Source organism: Tenrec ecaudatus, chromosome 6 (genome assembly GCF_050624435.1).
Source record: "Tenrec ecaudatus isolate mTenEca1 chromosome 6, mTenEca1.hap1, whole genome shotgun sequence".
NCBI lineage: Eukaryota > Metazoa > Chordata > Mammalia > Afrosoricida > Tenrecidae > Tenrec > Tenrec ecaudatus.
Genome location: NC_134535.1, coordinates 165448671 through 165472969, shown reverse-complemented (window position 1 = coordinate 165472969; position 24299 = coordinate 165448671). Strand labels below are relative to the sequence as shown.

Genomic DNA, 24299 nt, shown 5'->3' with positions numbered 1-24299 from the left:
TGGAGTGTGAGAATTATTTTAAAGGAAAGTCTGGGCCAACTACAGCTGTTAGTATGTTCTAGAAGGTGCCTGCTACCCCTGTACCGAGATACACGGTCAAATATCGCACGTGTGGCAAAAAGGAGACGTTTCATGTGCTGCACATGTTCTCTAGGGAAACTGAGCTTTTTCCCACCAAGTGTGTAACACACAGCCCTTGGGAAAGCCTATTCAATTATGTGTTACATGTTTACCTTAAATGTAAGCACACAAAAATAATGTTATCACAATATAAAACAGGGCCTCGGAAAAGGAATAGTTTTGATTAGTAATCTTGTTCTAATTCCTTCTAGAGACTTCAAATTCCTTACTGGAAGCCAACAGAAACATTTACGTAGCATGCTGCCATCTCCCCAAATAAGACTTCCCCAATATTCCACGTTTAGTATTAATAGGTTGATATAAAATATGATGATGAAAGGAGGAAGTATGGAGAAGCATGCTTAGCTTTCCTGCTACATCACACCAAAGCGTCCGTAGATTATGGCTGGTTTATACATGCAACACGGAAAAAGAACTGAGGCCAGACACAACCTCTAAGCGTGATGCAACCCCTGTTGTGAAATATAAATTCCTTTTTCTGGGTCGCTGGGGTAAATGGCCATTGTTGATCATACTTACCAGAAAGAGAGTGTACATTCAGGCGCTGTCTGACGGAAAGTTGGGCTCCGGAGTTTAGCCATTTGTGAGAAACTGCTGCTTGTCTTCAGAATGAACATAAAATGTCCTGTTGCAATATAAAAGCAAACGATTAGTTAGCCTAATGGGCCCTAAAGTAAGACAGGTCTCTTTTACCCCCACACTGAATAAGTTATCATGCCCAACTTAAGCCTAAACACATGACAGAAAAAAAAGGAGTGAATGTTACTCAATTTTATTCCTATAGACATGACAATATCATGTATACACTAGGCCTACATTAGACTGGAAATTATTGGTGAATTTTATAAATTATAGATAGATCTTCTTCCTTTGCCATCCATAAAAGAATTATCCCATGTAGACAATACAGCTAAAATTAACACTGTTCAGCTAACCTACCATTACAACAATGCAGCATCCCTTTCTTTCACCAGGCTTGCCCAAGCAATACATAAAAGCATCCCAATAGCCGCCACTGCTTCCTTCTTACCTTGAGCCGTGTTGTGGGTATGATCTTGAGGTGGGGCCTGCTGCTTAAGTTCAGCCGCCAGATCCCTTTGAGAACTCCAGAACCAGTCGAAGTGGTCACCGCTAATCGCCTCGAACCAACCGCAGCTGTTTGCTTCAAAGTCGCACTTGGCCGCTGGAGAAGCAAAGAAGGATTCCCTTCTTACCCGGGCTTTCCAAAACGTTCACATGTTAGAGCGAGTCAAAGCTCAAGTGTAAATCCCCTGATTATCAAGGGGCACCAAAGGGAGGTCTGGCGGTGTGGGAGGTGACACGCGGGGCTGCACACCCAGCAGTTCAAGACCACCAGCTACTCTGCAGGAGAAAGAGGAGGCACTCCACTCCGATACAGGTTCAAAGTCAGAGACACTCACAGGGGCACTTTGACGCCATCCTAAAAGGTCACCAGGAGTCGGAATGGACTCAATGTCAGTGAACTTCGGATGATTTTGGAACAATGTCAATGGACACCGCGAGAGGGACAAGATTGTCTGATCAGAAACAAATGTAGTGGTGCATTTCAGACTGATCATTGATAAAGGCACGATACTCCATTTAAGAAGTAAAAGTTATTTCCAAAATACGCTAAGAAATAGGATCATTCAGCTAAATAACTGATAGAATGGTCAAGGTTCTACCATGTCATTTTGATCATCATGTTTGGGTCAGGCAGAAGCGGGAGTTGGCAGGGCAGGTGGGCTAGGAGACAGAGCTGGTGTAAACAGTTCACAGATGCTAGGCGAGGCCAGACCCCTTCCGCGCCTCCTCCTCCTCCCTTTCAGTGGCCTTCAGGTCCAGGTGCAGAAGACTAATCATTACAGATAACCTTGAACGTTGTTGCTTAGCTCCCTACCTGCAGACAAGAAAGTTACAGTGGAAAATTCCCCAGCTACTCCCTTACCCCAGACCCGGGCTACAAAACTCCACCTCTCACCTGGACAGTGTGACTTGGACGGGCCCCAACTGGAGGCCGTGGACCTCACCCGGGAGTTCAAGATGCTCCTGTCCCTTTCTCTGCTCTCCCTTCCCTCCCAGGAGCTCTGAAATAAACCCTTGAAACTGTTTTCTACATTTGCTTTCTTTCTTCCTGTTGCCAAATCAACCTCACAGTTAGCAAGTTGCCCTGTTGTGAGGACATTCGCTAGAATGTGTGATTGTTCCGAGAGAAAGCTGTTTCCTTTTCGGAATCAAATTATGTCCCTCCAAAACATATGCTGAAGATCTAGCCCTATAATCAAGAGTGGTGGATGTGACTTTGTTTGCCTCTTTCTGGCCCATTAAAGAAAACCATACAGGTGTGTGGGTTGCATCCATCCGCATTCTAATCCATATGCCTGACATTTCTTTAAAGAAGGGCAGACACAAGAAGGGAATCATGCACACGGGGGGGTGGGGGGGAACGATAGCATGGGCATGATTTGTTTACAAGCCAAGGAGCCCCCCAAAATGGTGAGGGCTGCTAGAAGCTGGGGAACAAGTGAGGATCTTTCTTGAGAGCCAACAGAGAGAGCACATGGCTCTGCTAATGTTTTGGATTAAGATTTTTATTCTCTGTAAGAAGATCCATTTCTGCTCCCTCAAGCCACCTATCTAACCTACTTTTGTTATATCAGCCCCAGGAAAGAAGGACATTTATAAAAACAAAAAGATAAAGTCCCCATGCACACACAAAAAATTCCTAATATTGGGGAAAAAATCATATACACCATACTTAATGTAATGCTCTCTTTGATGTCTGTTGCAACCTCTATTCATAGAGCACCAACTGAATTGCTTAGTTCATGCAAGAAAGGACAGTTGTCCTACTTTTCAGATAAATAAGCAGAGGAAATAATTAGCTTCTACAAGGACATACTTGAGCAGGAAGAGGAGAAAAGAGGAAAATGGGAATAAGAGAAAGTTATAATAGTAACATGTAGTATACAGTGAACTAAGTTGTACACTAGACTATGTTCTGCATGCTTTGAATAGGGCAAAAAGGCCAGAAGTTCGTTTTATACTAAGATAAAAAGAAAATAAGCTATTGCTACTGTATAATAATTCATACAGCTAACTGAAAAAACAAACATTATCTACAACTCAGAGAGATATTTTTGTGGAAATAAATGGATATCCTAATAATAATAAATTTTAAGCAACTATTGAAACAATTCCTTCTAGCACAACCCTACAAAGATAGTGATTTTAGCAGATAATTATGCCACGAGAATTCCAGTAAGTATTCCCTTTGAGTATGCTTTGTTTCCACATGTTTAGATACCCAAACACCTTTGTAATAAGCACCTACGTAGGTCAGAGATGTGATAAACAAATAACTTAATATTCTGGTTAACTGCTAACCAAATGCACACCTATTAGAACTGAAAAATAAGAAAATCAAACTCACAGCCCTGAAGTCCTTCCCAACTCCCTGGGAACCTATAGGACAGGATACAACCTCCTCTCGGTTTCTGAGACTCTCACTCTTTACAGGAGTAGCTAGCAAAGCCTCGTCTTCCTCCTGCAGACTGGCTGATGACCTTGAGCTGACCCTGTTGTTAGCTGCTCAACATGAAAACCACTATGCCACTAGGCTCCTCCACCTATGAGCAGCTTGGGTAAATTATGAAGAAATAATTACACCTATTCAGGAGGTTCTTCAGTATCTATGAATTCTATTTATAACCATCTGCTTTCCCTCTACATCTTAATGTTAGTAATACATGTTATAAATTAAAAACTATATATAGCATGTTTGCTTGCAAGTATTTAAATATCGAGTTTATAAAGACATTGAAAATAAAAGTCATTAATGATGATAACTTAAAAAAGTATTCCACTGACCTCAGAACCAGTTTAACAACAGTGTCATCAGAAGAGATCCCCATTATAAGTCAGGGACTACCTGTGTATCCTTCTCTGACTTGCAGATACAATACTCTGGATAGATTTTAACATTTAACACTCAAGAATTTATACCTATTTTAGGAACACCATTATCAGCATTCTCAAATATCATCACCATCAGAATCCTGACAATTACAACCACAACTGCATTTTTTCATTTCCTCGGGGTTTATCATAAACCAAATTTTGAGTCTTGCAGCAGGACTATTGATGTAGAACTTCTACAGATTGTGCATGGATAATCTGTGGTTATAAGTAGCAAATTAGTGACTCTAAATCTTACCATTAACTATTATGAGAATGATTCCCAAGTGGCTTCTCTTGGTTGTGTATGTATGCATTATTAGTGTGGGGTGATGGGGAAGATTACAAATAGATCCATCACCTACCTAAAGTATTATTCTCATTTCAGAGCTCTTGACTGAAGTAAAGAAGATAAATTTATGTGATGGCCAAAAAATCTTGTGAGAGAAATGAATCCACAATCAGATCCCATCTTGCTTCAGATTAATTGTCAAACCTCCAAGGCTGGTTTAGGATAATCTCTACTGAAGTTTATTTGCACAGAATAAATATTAAGTGTACAATGAGAAAACATAGGTTGAAAATTCAGGCCTCATACACACACACAACAAATTGAAAATTAATATGAAGAAATATATCCCGACACAAAAAGTGGTTGAATATCTAATTCTCCCTGGTTTAGCCACACAAGCAAGATGCTCATGCTTGGTTGTGTTTTAAAGCTGAATAGCTTTACAGTAATTTTAAGAAGTTTGAAATCCAGAGCTCACCTGTCAGCTCCCACTGTGAAGTATAGAAGAATCTGAAAGTGCATGGGTGTAGCGACATCATGGACAACATCCACTAGATGTATATGTCACTTTATTTAATCCTTACCAAATATTCAAGAAATTATAACTAGGCCAATGTTATGAATGAGAAATGTAAGGTTCAGAGAAGAGTTAGCATATTTTATGGGTTAAATTGTGTCCCTGAAACACATGTGATATGAATCCTAGCCCCTGGATCTGTGGTTTCAGGAGAAAGATTGGGGTTCTACTCCCCTAAAGAGTTAGAATCAAGAAAACTCACAGAGATAGTGTACTCTGACCTGCAGAGATAGAGGGTCCCTGTGAGTTGACATCAACTCTGTGGCAGTGAGTTGGGGTGGGGGCTTTTTGTTTGTTGGTTGGTTGGTTGGTATACCTATGGTTATTCCAATTTGGGAGTGTTTTTTCTCTGTAAAGTCAATGAGGCATTATTAGTATGGTATATCTTGAATAACTTGCTTTTGAGAGACAAAAGAGGAAATTAAGCAAGGAAGCAAGTAGGCAGAGAAGAGAGAAGAAATGAGCCATAAGGTTGGCAAGGAATGTAGGAATAGAAGCTAAAAGAAGAGAGAGATCTCCTCCCAGAGTAAACATAGAGAGAAACCTTCCCTTAAGGTCTTGCAACCTAAATTGGAATTTCTAGCCTCCTAAAATATCAAACTCATAGCAACCCTATAGGAGAGGGTTGAACTGTACCTGTGTATTCCCTAGTCTGGAACTCTGTAGGCAGCAGAAAGTCTCAGATGAGTCCACATAGATTCCATGGCAGAGAGTTTCATTTGCAATTTCTTGGAAGTTATGCGAAAACAAACTTCTGCTAATTAAAGCCACCCACTTGTGGTATTTCTGTTATAGCCCTACTAGATAATTGAGAGAGCATATAATTTCTCAGTGCTTATTTCTAGTGAAACAATCCCAATCAAGTTTGACTCAGATTCATTTTAAAAGATAGCAATAAAGAATACTTTTAACAATTATTTAGCAGACATTCTTGCATGCATCCCACCACTTGTCTGTCAGTTTGTCATACTGCAGTGGCTTGTGGGTTACCATGATACTGGTACCTATGTCACTGGTATTTCAAATGCCAGCAAGGTCATCCAAGGTGAATAGGTGCCGAATTTACAGACTAAGAGCAGATAATGAATGAAGAAGGACTTGGCGTCAAAGCATTGTCAAATACTGAAGGGCTAATGCATGGAAGCAGAACATTGCTGGAGATAGAACCAGGAGATGGGCCCTCAGGTTTGCAGGCAATCAAAATGTGACTGAGGAGGAGCTGATTTCTGAGCGTGGAGCAGGAGTCAGGTTAAAACCTGTGAGACTGGAGCCTTCAGGATCTTCATTTCTGGATGGGATCCAACTCCAGATAAAGAGAAAAAAAGCTGGAAAAAATCTTCTAATGATTGGAACTTGAAATGTATAAAGTATGGATCTAGGAAAATTGGAAGCTGTCAAAAATGAAATGGAATGCAAAAAGATGGATGCACTAATATCCCAGGTGTTACTGAGTTGAAATGACTGGTATTGACCATTTTGAGTCAGAAAGTTATATGGTTTACTAGGGTGGGAATAAAACAATCAAGAGAAATGGTGTGGCATTTATGGTCAAAAAGGACATTTTTAAAATCAATCATGAAATGCTATCTGTGATAGGATATTTACCCACGTTTAAGGAAATCTGACAAACACAATCCAACTATTCAAGTTTATACAGTGACCACAAAAGGTACTGAGGAAAAATTGAAGAATTCTACCAACTACTTCAGTTGGAAACTGATCCAAATCTATTGTAATGCAAAAGCTGGAAATGGAGAAGGAACAGTAGTTGGAAAATACAGACTTGTTGACAAAAATGAACCTGGAGATCACAATAGAATTTTGCAAAACCAATGACTTACTTTTTTTTGGACAAAACAAAAGGTGACCAGGTACATGAATTTCTTCAGATGGAACACACAGAAATCAACTAGACTACATCTGTGGGAAGAAACTATGGAGAAACTTAGTATCAGCCGCTGAAACCAGGCCAGGAGTGGACTGTGGAACAGACTATCAACTGCTAATACGGAAGTTTGGGTTGAAACTGAAGAAAATTCAAACATTTCCAAGTGAGCTAAAATATGACCTTGATCATATCTCATCCAAATTTTAAGAACATTTCAAAAGCAATGTTGATACATTGAACACTAATGACAGAACACATGATGAACTGGGAGGACATCAAAAACATATTTCAAGAAGTGAGTAAAAGGTCAGATTAAAAGACAGGAAAGAAAGAAATATTAAAGTGGATGTCAGAAGAGACTCTAAAACTTGTACTTTTAAAAACTCATTTTATTAGGGGCTCATACAACACTGATCACAATCCATACATACATCAATTATGTCCAGCACATTCATACATATGTTGCCATCATCATTCTCAAAACACCTGCTTTCTACTGGAGCCCTTGGCATCAGCTACTTATTTTTCCCCCTCCCTCCCTGCTCTCCCATCCCCACTGAACCCTTGATAATTTATAAATTATTATTATTTTGTCATATCTCACACCATCTGACATCTTCCTCATCCACTTCTCCACTGTCCATCCTCCAGGGAGGAGGTTATATGTAGACCTTATAATCTGCTCCCCCCTTCTCCCTCACCTTCCCTTCACCCTCCCAATATTGCCACTTTCTCCACTGTTCCTGAAGGGTTCATCTGTCCTGGATTCCCTATATTTCCAGTTCCTATGTGTGCCAGTGAACAATGGAGTATCACACATCCCTAAAAAGTATTGATGAATGCATGTAGCACATCGCCACATGGGAAGAACTGGAAGAAATTATGCTAAGTGAAGTAAGCCAAGCACAAAAGGACAAGTACTACATGAGTCTGCTGAGGTAAGCTCAAAAAATTCAAAAGGGGCAGAGGGAAGAAGATGCTGTAAACTTACGTTCCTGGGGTGAGGTCCAGGTAATATGGCAGGGGCCAGACTACACTCAGGGATACATATGGTAGCAAATTAAAAGGGAGGGGGTAAATATATGGGTACCCAGGAGAACAGGGCAATAACCCACACAGGGGGTGGGTGTTGATCATAGGGCCAGACTTCAACCCAGAGCTCCAAGACAAGAAGGCAACCCACTGACATGAAGCAGGGAACCAACAGGGAAGCCTGAGGGGCCGGCCCCATTACCAGCTAAGTGAACAGCACCACTCTCCCCCCAAGAAGAATTCACTTCAGAGGACAGCACTGAAGCTACAGCTCTAGAAGAGGGACTGGTCTGGTCAGAGCACACAGGAGCCAACGAGGGAGGATAGTAAAGGGAAAAAAAAGAGTGAAGCACATCCTGGCTCACCAAGCCCTGAGGACAATGTTCCTGCTCAGAACAATGCACAGAGACGACCACAGGGCCGGCACCACCACGGGGCACAGCATTCCTCATTGACTCATAGTACCATTGGGGACAACACTAGAGACACACAGTGGGAATTGTGCCCGCCATGAGCTCACTATGCCAAAGCCAGCCTCTGGGGGCACACAGCAGAGCAGCTGAGGGAGCAGAGCAACGAAGTCCCCAGGGGTAGAGGTGGTGCCAGGGCATGGCACCCCATCAGACTCGACTGGAAACACCAGGAAAGAGCAACAAACAGACCCTGAACTATTTATACGTGTGTGTGTTGTTGTTTTACTTTCTGTTGTTGCCTCATTGTACTCGGTCTTGTGATGGTATATAGCATGTCTTCCTGAAGGGACAGGCAGAATAAAACTTGTACCTAATCACAGAGTAGCTAAAGCAAATGGAGTAAATGATGATGTTAAAAAGCTGAATAGAACATTTCAAAGGATTGTCCTGTGGGTTTTGTTTTTGTCAAAATACTACCACCAAAGTAAATGAGAGTCATTTATAATATGTAGAGAAGCAGATCGATTCTGGGCTCCCACTTAACTCTATCCCCAAACCAAGAACTGTTAGTTCTTAAAACATGGGCCTGCTCAACACTCACCTTCATGAAATGATCGCTGAAGATAAGGATGCTACAGTAACATGTGGTGAAGAAAGCAGATGGTGCCTGGCTATCAATTGAAATAATGTCTGGGGTTTTAAAGGCTTGTGTTCAAACAAGCAGCCATCAAAGTGAGGCTTCAACTAAGTCCACTTGAAAGAAGCCACCAGCCTGTGTGATCCAAAGATGACAATAACAATCACACCAGCCTGTGTGATCCAAGTATGACGAAGGGAAGAGTGTCTGAGAGTACATCGTAGACACCCAATTTGTAGAAGGCTGTGGAGGACAGTGGGAACCCAAAATCCACCTGCAGATTAATTAGGCAGATTATGCCTCAGGCTAATCCTATCTAGCCACTAACATCTAACAAGGAACAAAAATAGCTTAATTATCAGGCAAAGATTATTGTAAACTTGATTATGCTGGATCAAAACATGGTATAATATCATACTTGGCCAGTTGACCTCCCTCTTGACCCAACCTGAATTTGCTCCAGGCTCAAGTATTTCTTGCTTGTTCCATGACAGAAATTTCTTCTTAAAAAATTGATAGTGGTCTTGTCTTTCTTACTCCTTATTTATATTTTTATCTTTATAATATTATAATTTATTATGTTTTCCATGCTATGGGTTTTTTAAATTGTTTCTGTTGGGTTTCCTTATTGGTGAAACACAGAAGGAGTGAATGAAGAGAGACAATAACTGATGCCATGGTTTATCAGGGATGTGAAGTGGGGGTGGGAACAGGGAGGGTGGGGAAATTAGGAAGAAAACAACGAGTGTGGGAGGGGTAAGGGAGCACTAGAATTGATGGTGATGATGTATATACAACTCATTTTTAAAGTGATTTACCGTGGAAGTGAATAATATGTGAGCACTCTCTCAAGTAACCTACTATAAACAGAAGAAACTAAACTTGACCAATGGTTACCAAGGGTTAAGGAGAAAGAACTGTTGCTTCAGGGGCATTGAATTTATGTTAAGGGTGGTGAAGTAATTGAGAACAGGGGGATAATGGTAGTACAACATGAATGGCATCACAGCACTGAATTATACAGGTAGGAGTTGTGGAAGTGGAGAATGTTTCATTGTATATATTCTTGCCACTATTAGGAAAAAACACAATTACACGAATAACAGTGAGTATAAGGAAGAATAAAAAATTTTAGAATTGATTGTGGTGATGACTGTCCAATTCTTCTGGATATGATTGAATTGATAATTGTATGGCGTGGAATAAATACTAATAAAACTGTTCAAATAAGATGTAAACTCTTCTTTCAGAAGTGTATAGTCCCAGATGTAGGATATATTGAGAAATAATAGCTTCACATTTAGATACTGTTGGCCAATGAAGGTTCCTATGACTTAAAAAAAAATTACAGCACAGCTTGAGGGTGAAGCCAAATATTAGAATGAAATGTGCAAAGACCTAGAATTTAAAAATTTAAAGGAACGCACAGGCTCAGCATATCTTAAACTGAAAAAAATCAAGAAAAACAATTCAAGCCATGAGTTGTAGTGCTGAAAGATTCTGTGCACAAAATATTGAACAATGCAGGCAGCATATGAATAAGGACCAATGGTGCTGAAGGAAGCTCAAGCTGCATTAAAAGCAGCAGCTAGAGTCAAAGCTCTAGGAATTGATGGAACACCAATGAAATGTTTCAATAAGCTGATGAAGCACTGGAAGCCTTCACTTGTCTTTGACACAAAATTTAGAAATTGTCCGACTGACTGGAAGAGATAACAATTTGCACCGATTCCAAAGAAAGGTGACCCAACACAATTCTCATATCCTAGAATATCATTGATATCGCAAGCAAGAAAAATTTTACTGAAGATGATCCAACCACAGTTGCAGCAGTGCATTGACAAGGAGTTGCCAGAGGTTCAGACTGGATTCAGAAGAGGATGTAGAGCAAGGGATATCATTGCTGTTGCCAGGGTGATCATGGCTGAGCACACGAATACAAGAAATATGTTTATTTGTGTTTTATTGACTATGCCGAGGCATTTGACTAGGTGGCAGAACATAATAAACTGATTATCCTCAAGAATAGGAAGTTTCAGGACGCTTCATTGTGCTCGTGTGCAACTAGTACATAGATCAAGAGGCAGCTGTGAACACAGAACAAGGGGATACTGCACGGTTTAAACTCAGAAAAAGTGTGTGACAGAATTTTATTCTCTCAAAAAACTTATTCAAAATCTATATGCTGAGCATATCATCAGAGAATTGATGAGTAATGTGGAGTCAGGATTGGAAGAAGTATTATTCATAACCTTCTCTATGCAGATAACACAACCTTACTTGCTGAAAGCACTTGCTGACAAAGATCAAGGACTGTGGCCTTCAGTAGGGATCATATACTCAATGTAAAGGAAACCCAAATCCTCACAATTGTACCAATGAGTAATATAATCATAAATGAAGAAAGGTTTGAACTTGTCAAAGATTTTTATCTTGCTTCGATCTACAAGCAATGGCTATGGAAGCAGCTAGTCAAAAGATCAAAAGACATGTTGCATTAGATAAATCTCCTGCACAGCACCTCTTTATTGAAAAGCAAAGACGTTGCTTTGAGGATGAAGACATGCCTGACCCAAGCCATGGTATTTTCAGTTGCTTTACATACATGTGAAAGTTGGACACTGAATAAAAAGACTGAAAAACAATCGATGCATTTGAATTGTGGTTCTGGTGAAGACTATCCACTGTACCACCGATAGCTGAAGGGACTAACCAATTTGTTTTGGAAGAAGTACAGCCAGAATGCTCTTTTGAGGCAAGAATGGCGAGACTCTCAGATGTTGTCAGAGGAGACCAGTCTCTGGCGAAGAACATATGTTTGGTGAAGGTGAAGGTGAGGTAGACCCTTCAGGAGATGGATTGGTACAGTGTCTGCAACCATAGGCTCAAGTATGGGAGCATGTGTGAGGCTGGGGCAGGACCGGCAGTGTTTCATTCTGTTGTGCATCAGTTCACTGTGGGCTGAAACCAACTTCATGGCCCCTAACAACAACAACAACAACAACTTGGATGTGTTTTTAACTGAAGCTTGCATAAAATCTAAACTTAAGTGATCATAGGATATGTCTGAGAAATAGATTTTATATTCTACAATACGACTAATTAGAGTCCTACCAAATTGATGCTCTTAATTTCTTTTAAGCTTCCCTACTATGAGCCCAGTTGGCACAGTCATAAAGTACGTTGCAGCTAACCAAAGTCCAGTGGTTCAAACAGTGGAGAAGGATGTGGGAGTCTACTTCCACAAAGAGCACAGCCTTGCGGGGCTGCTCTGAGTTAGAAGCAGCTTGACAATAATGGTTCTTTTCATGGGTTTAGGTTTCATGACCCTCCTGAAAGTTACATGAAGGAGAATAGAGGTTAACTGAGTATTCAAGTATGTTGGCATAGACGCATAGGTTCACTGAAGTTGTACGGTACTTGATTAAACAGAGGTTACTGCAAACATCAAATGCATTAATATTGCATATCCTAATTAAAGAATGTTCTCCACTACTATGTTTCTTGGATTTTCAAGATCTTCCAGTTCTTGAATTGGTTATCTGTTTGAAGTTATGATGAGGTTCAAGTTGTTGAACTCTAGTCTTCATCTATAATTAATATTCATTCAGAATTTAACTCACACTATTTGCTAATATGAGTGTCTTTACAAAAGTACCATGAAGCCATACAAATGATCATATAAGTAAACAAAGATAACAAAATCTTTCAAAGTCATATAAATTTTTTTAAAAGACTAAATAATATGTAAAAATAGTGGTTATGGCAATGGAGACATGATTAATCATACTATTCTAAGTATGTTTTTAAGACTCACCTATGACATAATCCACAAAAGAGACTTTAGGAAGATGATTCTTCACATATTGTAAGTAGAGCGATCAAGTCCCCTTTTGTTCCAAACTGCTCTTACAGTGATATGAAAAAGCTAACAAACTAAGTAATAGCAATAGCTCATTGCTGCCAGGGTAGAATTGCCTTCAAGTCTATTCTAAATCACAGCAACTCTTTAGGGCAGAAGAGAGCTTTCTCCTTCAGGTGGCCAAGGCTGCAAACCGTAATAGGAACAGAAAGCCTCATCTTTCTCGGGCAGGACAACTGGTGATTTTGAACTTCAACTTGTGGCATCAAATCATCTGCTACAAAACCAAAATCCAAAGCCATAGAGTTGATTTTGACTCAAAGCAGCCCTATGAGATGTTCCTAAGGCTTTGTACATCTTAACAGGAGCTGCAAATTTCATCTTTGACCTGAGCAAAGTGGACCTGGCAATTAGCAGTCCAATGCTTACCTGTGCTCCCACGCCACCTGGGCTCCTTTGAAACAGTAAACAAAGCAAAATTTAAAAAATAATCCAGTGCCATCAAGTTGATCCTCACGCATATTGACCCCATAGGACAGGGTAGAATGGCCTCGTTGGTTTTCCGAGACTGTAACCCATTATGGGAGTAGAAAGCCTCATCTTTCTTCCAGCGTGACTGGCAATTTCCAACTGCTGCCCTTGAATGAAGTAGTGCAATGCGCCACCGCACCACGCCTCAAATCAAGGAGGGTGGGGGGAAACCTACAAATACAAACCCACTGCCATCGAGTGGATGTTGACTCATAGAGACCTGATAGAACAGGTTAGGGCTGCCTCTTTGAGTTTCCCCAGACTGTAACTGTTTACAGGAGCAGAAAAGCCCCTCTTTCTCCAGAGAAGTGGCAGATGGTTTCAAACTGCAGACCTTTGGGGAATCAGCCCAACCCGTAAGCACGATCAGAGCTCCTCTTACTGTGCCTCCAGGGCTCCGCTTTCTACCCTGTCAGGGACCCTCATATTAAGCAGGCTTCTCGTAGTAAACAGGTTCATAGTAACTAGGCTCCTCATAGTAAAAATCCAGGGAAAATCGACACACTGGTCCCTCTGTATGAGAGCGCTAGGCATCACCCTGTGCAAGGAGGGTGTCATGTTCTGAAACAAAAGTCAGGCAAGTTTGTTTGCAGCCCATTAGATATAAATATTTGGATTCTATAACCTAGGGGTTCCTTAGCTGTGATAGAATGCCATCTCATATGCATGGAAATGCATTCAGGCCCCTTGGGTCGGTCATTTGCATGGGGCTTGCTCATACTTGCCGTTCATACTGCGAGCTGTGTTGTGATGAATAAAGTGTTTACCTTTGACCCAGAGTCTCACATCTTTTCCCAACCTCCATGAATCTGTGATAGGTTAACTTATTTTCTTGCATATAAGGTAAAATGTCAAATCTTTACATTTCTTGATGAATGCCAAGTTAAATATATGCATTTTGCCCACAACCAAGGAGTCTGAAATATGATGAGAAGAAAATATAGGCAAATAGATAATGTGAGACACAGTGATATCTAGCATGTATCTTTTCATCCAGTCATTCATGACTTACACCAGAATGTCCATCACAACTTTATTTGGAATAACCTAAAATTAGAAACCATCTCTACGCCGATCACTAGGTGAAGGGATAAACAAAACTGTGGTATATTTTATATACTTATGATAGAATACGTTTCAGGAAAAAGGACTATTGTTGTACACAACATAGATGACTATAAAATGAAAGCAACCAAACTAAAAAAAAAGAAACAGGAAGACTATAAAATGTGCCGTGGCATTTATGTGAACTCTAAAGAACGCAAACAAAGAAACAGTGAAAGAAAGACCAATGGTTGCCTGGGGTGGGGCACCTGGGGAGGGAAGGGCAATGAGGGGCAAGAGGCAAAGATGAAAAGGGAGAAGGATGTGTTCACGTCTCATTGCGGTCAAGGATTCATGAGTGTCGGCAGAGATCAAAACGTATTATGCATTCTAAATAAAGACACTTATTTGTACTTCAATTATATATGAACAAATTTTTTTAAGTGAGCCATTTGTGGTGGTGTCATTTCGGTTGTCATTTCAATTTGCATTCCCTTAAGTGAACTTCAGGAGAAAGAGCTGGCAATCGGATCCCATGGGGATTGCCACCTAGAAAGTCCTGTGTGCCAGTTCTACTCTGTCACATGGGGTAACTGAGTTGAAATCAAACCTGTTATAGAACAACTTAGCTAATGTTGAGGAAAGTGCCATACATTCTCTAGCCCTTCAAAATTCTAATATGTTTAATGATCTGGCTCAAGGCTCTTGGCTCCTTTTTTATACGAATTGGAGATGACTCCATTGGCAGTGAGTTCTTAAATATAGATTCTAGATTTTAGCCTTCGTTTGCAAGTATCATAGACCATCACCTGTTGTCTGGTTTGCACTTTGTCTGTTAACATCATCTTTCAAAGGAAAAATGTTCTCAAGTTTGACATATTTCAAATTATCAGTCTGAGGCAGTTAGTTTATTGTGCCAACCTGATCGATAAACACATGTGAGATTAATTGAAGGGCAGCAAGAGAAATGGCTCATAGAGCCTCGCCTTTTTTGTCTCTTGCTCTTTGATCCGACTCATGTGCGGCCACCTTGCTTGTTCTTTGCCTGTTTGCAAGCTACACTACCTGTGGGACACCTAACCCGTGGACTGTGTCGCTGTAATTTGAGGTTCCTTCAGGACCTGCTTCGCCATACTATTGGAATTTACATCTCTTGAGCTGGGGACTGTCGGACTCTGTCATCTGGCTGACTGTTGGTGACCTGCCTTGCTGTTTGCTGCCTGTGCCTGGATAGCCTGAATTGCTGTACAGAGGACTACCCGGTAGCCCTCAAGACTTGAAGGACTGCCAGTGTCTCACAACTGTCTCACAGGAGTGAGTTTCACTGAGCCATTTGTACTGCTTTATCATTTAACTGTTTATTTATTTATTTTTAAATAAAAACCTTTTCTTCCTTATATTCATCCTTTTATTTTCCTTTCCCCACCTCCTCCACTGTTGTCTACCATGTGCATCCCTGGTTTTGATCTGGTCTCTGCCATACTACAGTCTTCACCCCAGAAATGTTTGTATACAGTAGCTTTTTCCCCTATGCCAATTTTACATTTAAAAAATTAAAAAAAAATTTTTAATACTTACCTCAGCGGGTTCATGTTGTACTTGTCCTTTTATGCCTGACTTACTTCACTTAGCATGATTTCCTCCAGTTCTTCCCATGCCGCTATGTGCCTCATACGTTCATCACTGCTTTTTAGTGATGCGTAGTACTCCATTGTATGTATATAACACAGTTTTTTAATCCAATCGTCAGTTGATGGAAATTTGGGTTGCTTCCAACTCCTTGCAATTGTGAACTGTGCTGCAATGAACATTGGAGCACAGATGTCTGGTCTTGGTTTGTTCCTTGCCTCTTCTGGGTATATGCCCAGTAGGGGGATTGCTGGGTCATATGGTAACTCTATTTCCATCTGTTTTAGGTATCGCCAGATTGATTTCCATAGTGGCTGTTCATACTTACAGGCCCACCAGCAGTGGATGAGAGTTTCTGTCTCCCCACAGCCCCTCCAACACTTGTTGCTTTCTGATTTTTTGAATTGGGCTACCTTTGAGGGTGTCAGGTGGTTCCTCATTGCTGTTTTAATTTAAATGTTTATTTTTTATGTGATATATCTATCTGTATAAATATATATATACAATTATTAGCATTCTGCTTTTGTTTCTCTAGAGAACCCTGTCTAACACAGTCTTTTCTTTTATAAGTAGTATTATGCTCTCATCATTAACAATCTTGCCCACCAGTCTAGTTTATGATAATTTGGTAGTAATCTTTTCCTAGAAATTTAACCATTTTGCCTATTTTCAATAAGCAATAAAATTGTTCATAATACCCTCCAAGATTCTTAATGTCTTATGTGCCTGAAATCTTATTGCTCATTTCTGAGAAAGGTTATTTTTTCTCTCTTCTCTTATTTAACTTGATAGCAGTTTCTCGTTTTTTTTACTCTTTTCAGTGATAGTTTTAATTGGCTTCATCTCAAATACATTGTTTAAATTATGAATTTTCTTAGCTGTATTAGTCTCTAATTTTTATTTCCTTTACTTAATCATACTACGTTTTGAGAATGATTAGATAATTGACTGTAAGGTTGTTGTTTTAAATTACCCAGAGGTGTCTATTTCTTGTTGGTATTGCTGGGTGCCATCCAATCAGTTGACTCGGATCGAACCTTTGTAGGTACCATTCTCATAGTTTTTTTGCTTTAGCCATTGTTACAGACACTGTGCCAATACATGTCACTAGTGGTTGTGATAGGTAGGTTTATTGTGCCAACCTGGCCAATAGGAACATGTGGGTTTAATAAGGTCACAGTTTTATTGGAGGAAAAAGAGATAAATAGCCCGGCAAGCCCCATCTCTCTCTCTCTGTCTCTGTCTGTCTGTCTCTCTCTCTCTCTCTCTTTCGCTTTCTGATTGGACCAGCAGGTGGCTGTCTTAGCTAGTTCTCTGCCTCAACTTGTGAGCTCCGCTGCCTGTAGGACAGCCTATGGATCATGTGGTATGGTGACCAGATTTTAACATTGGTAAAGCGAGACACCATTGATAAAACTCATATCCTGGTGAAATAGCCATACGGCAGCCGAAAACCGTATATCCTAGCTTGTCGTGAATTCTTTCCAAAAATTGGGACTTTAAAAACCGCTGCAGGACATGGGAAAATTTGTTAAAAATTGGGACTGTCCCACCAAAAGCGAGTCATCTGGTCACCTTCATATCGCTAGAGCTTGAGGTTCTTTCGAGGCCTGCTTCACCAGGCTGCTCATGTGTACAATGCTTAAGCTTGGGACTGTCAGATCCTATAGTCCTGACTGTTGGTGACCCGCCCTGCTGTGTGCTGCCTGTGGCCGGACTGCCTGCATTGCCATACAGAAGACTCAGCTGTCTGCTTCCTTGACCTTGGACCCAGCGGCCCTCATGAGTTGAAGGACTTTCAGTAAATTAACTGCTCCATAGAAGTGAATTGAACTGAGTCCTCTGTACTGCTGTGTGGACTAATTAGCAGTTATATTCCTTTGTGCTGTATCTATCTATCTATCTATCTATCTATCTATCTATCTATCTATGTAAAATCGTAAGTGTCCTGGTTACCCTAACATAATGATCTTGTTCTTTTTCATTAATATCCCATTTTACCAAAACTGAGATCCTTCTCCAGGAAATGATCTTGATGAGAAAATGTCCAAGTCACACGAGACAAAGTCTTGCAGTCCTCACTTCCTTTGTTTCAGTTGGTACCAGAGTTTCTCCAGAGAGGTCTTGGGGAGCAGATGTACCTAATGCAATGCAACTTTTGATCCTCATAGCACTCCTTCCAGGAACATGGATTGTGGAGCTAAGTAAATGAAACCCTTGACAATTCCACTCGTTCTCCATTTAACATGATGTTAACCTTGGTCCGGTTGGGAGGATTTGGGTCTTCCCTACATTGAGTTGTAATCCATCCTGAAGGCTGCAGTTCTGGATCTTCAGCAGCAAGTGTTACTTGCACATCACAGGTTGTTAATCATCTTTCCTGCAATCCTGAGGCCACACCGCCCTCATTTCAGCCAGCTTCTCTGATTATTGGCTCAGCATGCAGACTGAGTAAGTATGGTAAGCGGCTGCAAGCATTCCTTTCCTGCTTTTAAACCATGCGGTATTCCCGTTCAGTTTGCACAACTGCCTTTTGATCTGTGTGCAAGCTCTGAATGAGCACAGCAAAGTACTGGAACTCCCACCCTACTCCTCTTTCTGTTTCTGTGCGGGCTGTACTCATGTGTGTGTACGGACTAGGGCAGGCTAAAATCCAAAGCCAGAGGTGCTGATAACAAGAAATCTGGATATAGGGATGAAAGAAGTATATATTGAGTTATGCTTTCAAATAAGTTAGTGCACTGCCCCGATCCCAGAACATGACATCACAAGCTGGAAGAATGGGTCCCCTCACAATCTATTCCTCCTCTTGCCTTTATGTTCTGGGCTCAACCTACCTTATTCTTTCATTGCCTTGATAATTCAAGGCCACCTGCTTGCTTCCCTTGTTAATGTCTTACCACAATTTATGTCTTCTGTTTGTGACCCAACATTTACTCTTACCTAGCAATGTAAAAATGGTTCTATTGCTTTATTTTGAAAGCTAATTCACAACTACCACCACCACCAAAAACCACGATCTCTTTTCATGCTACCCTGCAGAGTTCTCATCCAAGTTGGAATTATTTGTGTATATTAATATATTGTAGTTTCCCCCAGTTGATTCTAATTTTTTTAACCTTGTTCAAAAATTTTATTTTGAGACATACGAATGTCTCATTAAAGGGGCAGAGGAGTCCGGTGATGGCAGAGGGTGTTGAACGAGGGTTTTCTGTGGGGAAACGCTGAAACTGGAAAGGCAATCGTGTAGGGAGAGACTGTGTGTTAGGCTGGGTTGACTAGAGGATCAAATCCAGAGACACTCATAGATACATGAGAAAGAGCTCTAGATCAAGAAATAATTATACAACAGATATTGAGAAAACATACCAGCCCAGCCCAACCCAAGTCCATAAGTCCGATATTGATCAATAAGTCCTTCTTCAGACTCATGCAGCCACATGCAATGATGCAGAATGCAGGAAGATCATGGGTCAGTGGGTGCAACATCTTGTGGATCCAATGGTGGTGGAAGCATACCCAGGGCTCTGGCAGGTCACAGAGTGGCTAGCCAGCAGGAAGGTGAAGGAGAGAGAAGGGGAGGTGCCCAGGGCCCTCCTTATGAGAAGGCCACGCCCACAAGGCAGCACCAGCAGTCTGTGACCTGCCTTACAGGTTGAATACCACCCCTCCACTTTTATCAGTCTTCAACTTGATGTGAAATTATGTAACTACCACAGACTGTTTGAAGAAGAGAGAGACACATGGTCCAAATCCAAGGGCAGTTTCCATCTCCCACTGGTCTCTCCGAGTTTCCTCCCACTTGGCTGGTCCAAGTTAATTGGTCAAAGGAAAGTCAACTCTTATTAGTCCATTATTAAGAGGTCAAGAGGGCAGTTCTGAGTGGTCAGAACTTGCTCAGTTCCCATTTCAGCCTGCTTCCGGGGTGCTGCTCTGAAGACGTAGTATGGCAGTGCCCAGGCGCCTTATGACCTTGGTGGATGCCCTTGATTCCAACACCTAGAGCCCCCAGGTGACCCCGTGGAGAACTGCCCCGGAAAGTTGTCTTGGCTATGACCTTCACAAAAGCAGGTGGACAAGTCCTTCTTCTTGGAGCCACAGGTTCAGTGGGAACCACTAATCTTTCAGTTAACAGTCAAGCACTTCACCTTGGCGCCACCACGGCTCCTTCCATGCGGCCTAGAGTGCTGGATGTGATGTACGTTCCTTCTTCCAGATGGATGAATGAGGAAACATGGAAGGAGGAGGGCGTTTTCTCTTGCACTTCACGGGGACTGTGGTTGTTTGGGATTCGAACTGGTGGCCACACTGTGTTTGTCCAAGCAGACCTGGGCCCCAGAGGGTTTTTGAGGCTATGAGCTTTCAGAAGTACATCTCCAGGTCTTTCATTTAAGGAGCTTCTTGGTGGATTTGAACTGCCAACCTTTGGGCCAGTAGCAGAGCTCTCAATCATTTGTGCTATCCAGAGGCTCTGTTCTTCCAAACACTTTCATGCTTGAAGTCATCCTGTCATCGCCAGACAGGAGTCGATCACCATGACTCCACGAGGGCTTCTTCGTGACTGGCTGACTGGCTGGCTAGCTGGCAGACATGCATGTTGCACAATGACATTATGGAACTTGGTTGTTTTGTTTTGTTTGCAAGCATTTCATGAGGTTTTTGTCAGGACATGTTTTGTGTCCGTGTCCAGTTTTTACGAAGAGCCCATTTCCTTCGCGGCCACGGCTCCCTGACTCCGGCCCTGCTTGACTGACGGCTCCAGTGGCTGCCAACAGCCTCTAACTGGGACCTTGAAAGAAGAGAGCCCAAGTCTGATTCTAATTTCTATGAAGACAAGGACCATATGTATTTTATTTACCCTGCAAAAAGTTGCAGGAACAAATATGTTTGTAGTTAATATTTATTGAATGCATGAACTTACCCTGAAGAAGATACATGTTAGAAAACAATCTGCTTCCCCTGATTTTTCTGTCCCTCAGCATCCTCCCAATGTACCCACTCTCTTACCACACTATTTCAAAATTAACACCCAGAGGAAACCTTTTAGCTCACTCACACTTTCATATAGTACTAAGCCAGTAACTAAACTGATCACACAATACTAAACTACTTATGACCAGAAGTTCTATTATTTATATGCCTTCCCGTTGAAGTAGTGAAATGATTTTATTTCTAAACTTTTCATAAACCTTTGTCTACTGTCTTTTCTGTTTATGTGAGGGCCCTACCAATTCCTTTCCTAGCTCCCATATGACTAATGAAAAAAATTCTATTAATTATATTTTAATCGATTTCTGCTATCTTCTCACCTAATTGCAGACTACCTGATGCCATGGCAAAGCTAGGAAAGCAAGCACCATTGCATCCTCCCTATACTTTTTTTTTGGAAGCAGTGTTTGTTTTCTTTTACTTGACTAATTATGGTTGGTAATAGATTGATCAAGACCGTGTCACACGCGTGCGTTTTACATGGTTTTTCTCTAAGAGAGAGATTCTGTTGTCTTTATCAGCTATAAAAACTTAGAAAAATGATGAGACTATTCAAGCACTCCTGAAAAAGTCACTGGAGTGTATGAAACGTTCACCTATTTTAAAACATTTAAATGCTGTGAGTGGGATGAGGTGTGTATTATCTGAGAACCTTCTAAGACTGAGCAGACATAGGGGAAATGATTGCTCACTGTCTTCTTCACGCCTTAAGGGATCTGCTTTGCTCTCCCACCTCTATCCTATACTGACAGTTTGCCCTCTTTGCCTCTCCTTTCTCAGCTATAAATTAGTTTATTCACATAAAATAACTTTGAACAGTGCCAGCGAACACTTTATATGTAAACTATAGTATTTATCATATCTGTGATCTATTAGGTCTCTTTCAATGTGTATCCCCAAAGAAGTAGGGGTGTATTTGTACAAACTATGAATTTCTCTCCCTCCAGTGGTGACGATTTGTAAGGCAGGAAGGTTTGATGGCTCAAAGAATAGGTGCTGAAAGGGAAGAATCAGCGTGATTCTTTAAACCGCTCATCACACACATTATTAACCTGAAAATAGAAGGAAACTGGACAAGAGTACTAGATATGGAAGTAAAGAAACCTATTTGGGACTTATAAGCCAAAAATAATAATAAAAAGCCACTTTATGTTCTAAACTTCTTGCATTAAAATGCTCGGTGCTTTTGCTAAAAAATAAAATTTTCAATAAGCTGAAAGTAATAATGGTGAAAATTCTATCTTTCCATAGACAGTTAAAATGTTATTATAATTTAAGCTTAAATAATCATAGAAAAGGAATTTATTAAAATATACTCAGATTTTCTCTCCATAGAATTTACAAGAAAGAAAAACTGCTACTTTCTCCCTAACCTGATTTTTCCTAACTTAACAACATAATTATCTCAGCGAAGACTGATCAAAGTGTCATGGGTAATTTGCCAGATTTCAATATCCCTTTAGCCACGAGTCTAAAGCAAAAATGTGCCACAGTGGCCAAATGGTTTCTGTGTATGAGAATTCATGGGCCTTCTTCATTCTCTGATTTTCTATCACAGAAAATGATGGCCCTTCTTTAGAAACAGCGTCACCTTAGAGTGTTTCACAATCACCTCTGGCTAGGGACATTTTAAATAACTGACAAAAGGCATCTATATTTTAAACGCTAGGGTAATGAAAAGATTATTAGAATAAGTCTACTATAATAAAACAGCCCTACAGTCTTACATTTACTGATCAGTAAGTCTTTAATAAAAAAAAGGAAAATGTTCATAAAGTAATAGCAAAATTAGGTTTATTTTAAGTCATTTCCCCCCTGGTATTCCACTCTGTAGAATAGAAAACAGAAAACTGTAGCTTATTTCCCCCAACCTTTATTACAGGTAAAATTATTTTGTGGTTATGCAGGGGTACATTATAAAAAACCCTTTAATTTTATAGTGCAGTTTAAGTGGTTCCAATCTCCCCCACAACCCCTGAAAAAAGGGAAAAAAAGACATTTTGAGAAACAGTTTCCAGGAAAATGGGGGGGGGTGTGTGCAAAATAAAGCATAGTTCTGATTAGAAGGCCATCTCTCTCTCTTTCACTCAGCCACACAGACACTCATAATGATTATAGAGCTGAAGAAACATAGGCATGGTACGTGCAAATTTTTCCCAGTACTTTTGTAGGATAAAGTAGAATTCAGTAAGTCAATGCGGAACGAAACAATTAGTATTGTTGGGTTATAAATTCCAAAATACCAACCCATAAGAATCACTCAGGTGCTATTCTACAGCTTAGCTGTGGAAATGAGACTATTTCATGCATATATTTCTAAATTTAACAGATCTAATAGTATCAGAGAAATATACAGTTAATATTAAAATTTGAATAAATAAAAAAAAAATAATGTTATTCTTTCTGTCTCATACTGCTTAATCTGTCTCAGCTCAGACCTTATTGAATTCAAATATTAAGTAGAGATTTAGTGTTACTTTTCTCATGGGGAAATGGGAAAGTAGAAAATAGGACATTGTTTAGACATTTTGCTTAAGTGCATGCATTTGGGACCAAACAGGTTTTAGATTGAAAAAAAATTATAGGACTCAGAAAATCTTTGGAGATATTAAAATATCTTTATAACTTTGTGTTGCTTAGTAAATTTTTGTTTTCTTCCCTATACACATGTATATTAGAGCAAAACAATTTCTATATGTCCTACTGATGAAGTGAATTACTTCACTATGATCTTCTAGCTCAAATATGTGTAACTCCCATCCAATGACTGAGTTTCAATTCAATACCCACTGCCACCAAGTCAATTAGGGCACTCTTAGCAACCCTGACAGGACAGAGCAGATCTGTCCCTGTGGGTTTTTGAGACTCTGATACTTTACAAGAGCACAAAGCCTCATCTTTGTCCTGCAGGTTGAGCTTGTTGGTAGCAGCCCAACACACAACTCCACCAAAGCTCCTGAGCAAATGTGAGGTGCTTGTAATAAATCAACACGATTGGGTTAATAATATATTTTTTAAGATATATAACACCCTTGTGGGATGAAACCATGCTAATAAGATATATGAATAATAATAAGTGCATAAATTGGTTAGTTTTGACCTCCACTAGCCTTAAATGAGCAATGCCAGTGGCAGAAAGGGAGGTTTCACCGCCATAAAGAATCCCAGCTATGTGAACACTACCACTACCCACCCACCCATCCCCAGAAGAATGCTCTACAGAGGACAGCGCTGAAGCCACAGCTTGGGGAAGAGGCACTGCTGATCAGAGCACATGAAGAAAATGACGAGGGAAGGACAGAGAAAG

At 40.5% G+C, this 24299-nt stretch overlaps 1 protein-coding gene across 1 annotated transcript in view; it reads right to left on the bottom strand.

The window, feature by feature from the left end:
• Positions 1-24299, bottom strand: part of MALRD1 (MAM and LDL receptor class A domain containing 1) — an 836583-nt gene that overhangs the window by 647405 nt on the left and 164879 nt on the right. The window contains exons 15-16 of the mRNA XM_075553413.1: positions 1172-1324; positions 661-766 (exon numbers count right to left, since the gene is read on the bottom strand). Coding sequence (XP_075409528.1) covers positions 661-766; positions 1172-1324 — 259 coding nt within the window. The remainder of the gene's footprint in view (positions 1-660; positions 767-1171; positions 1325-24299) is intronic.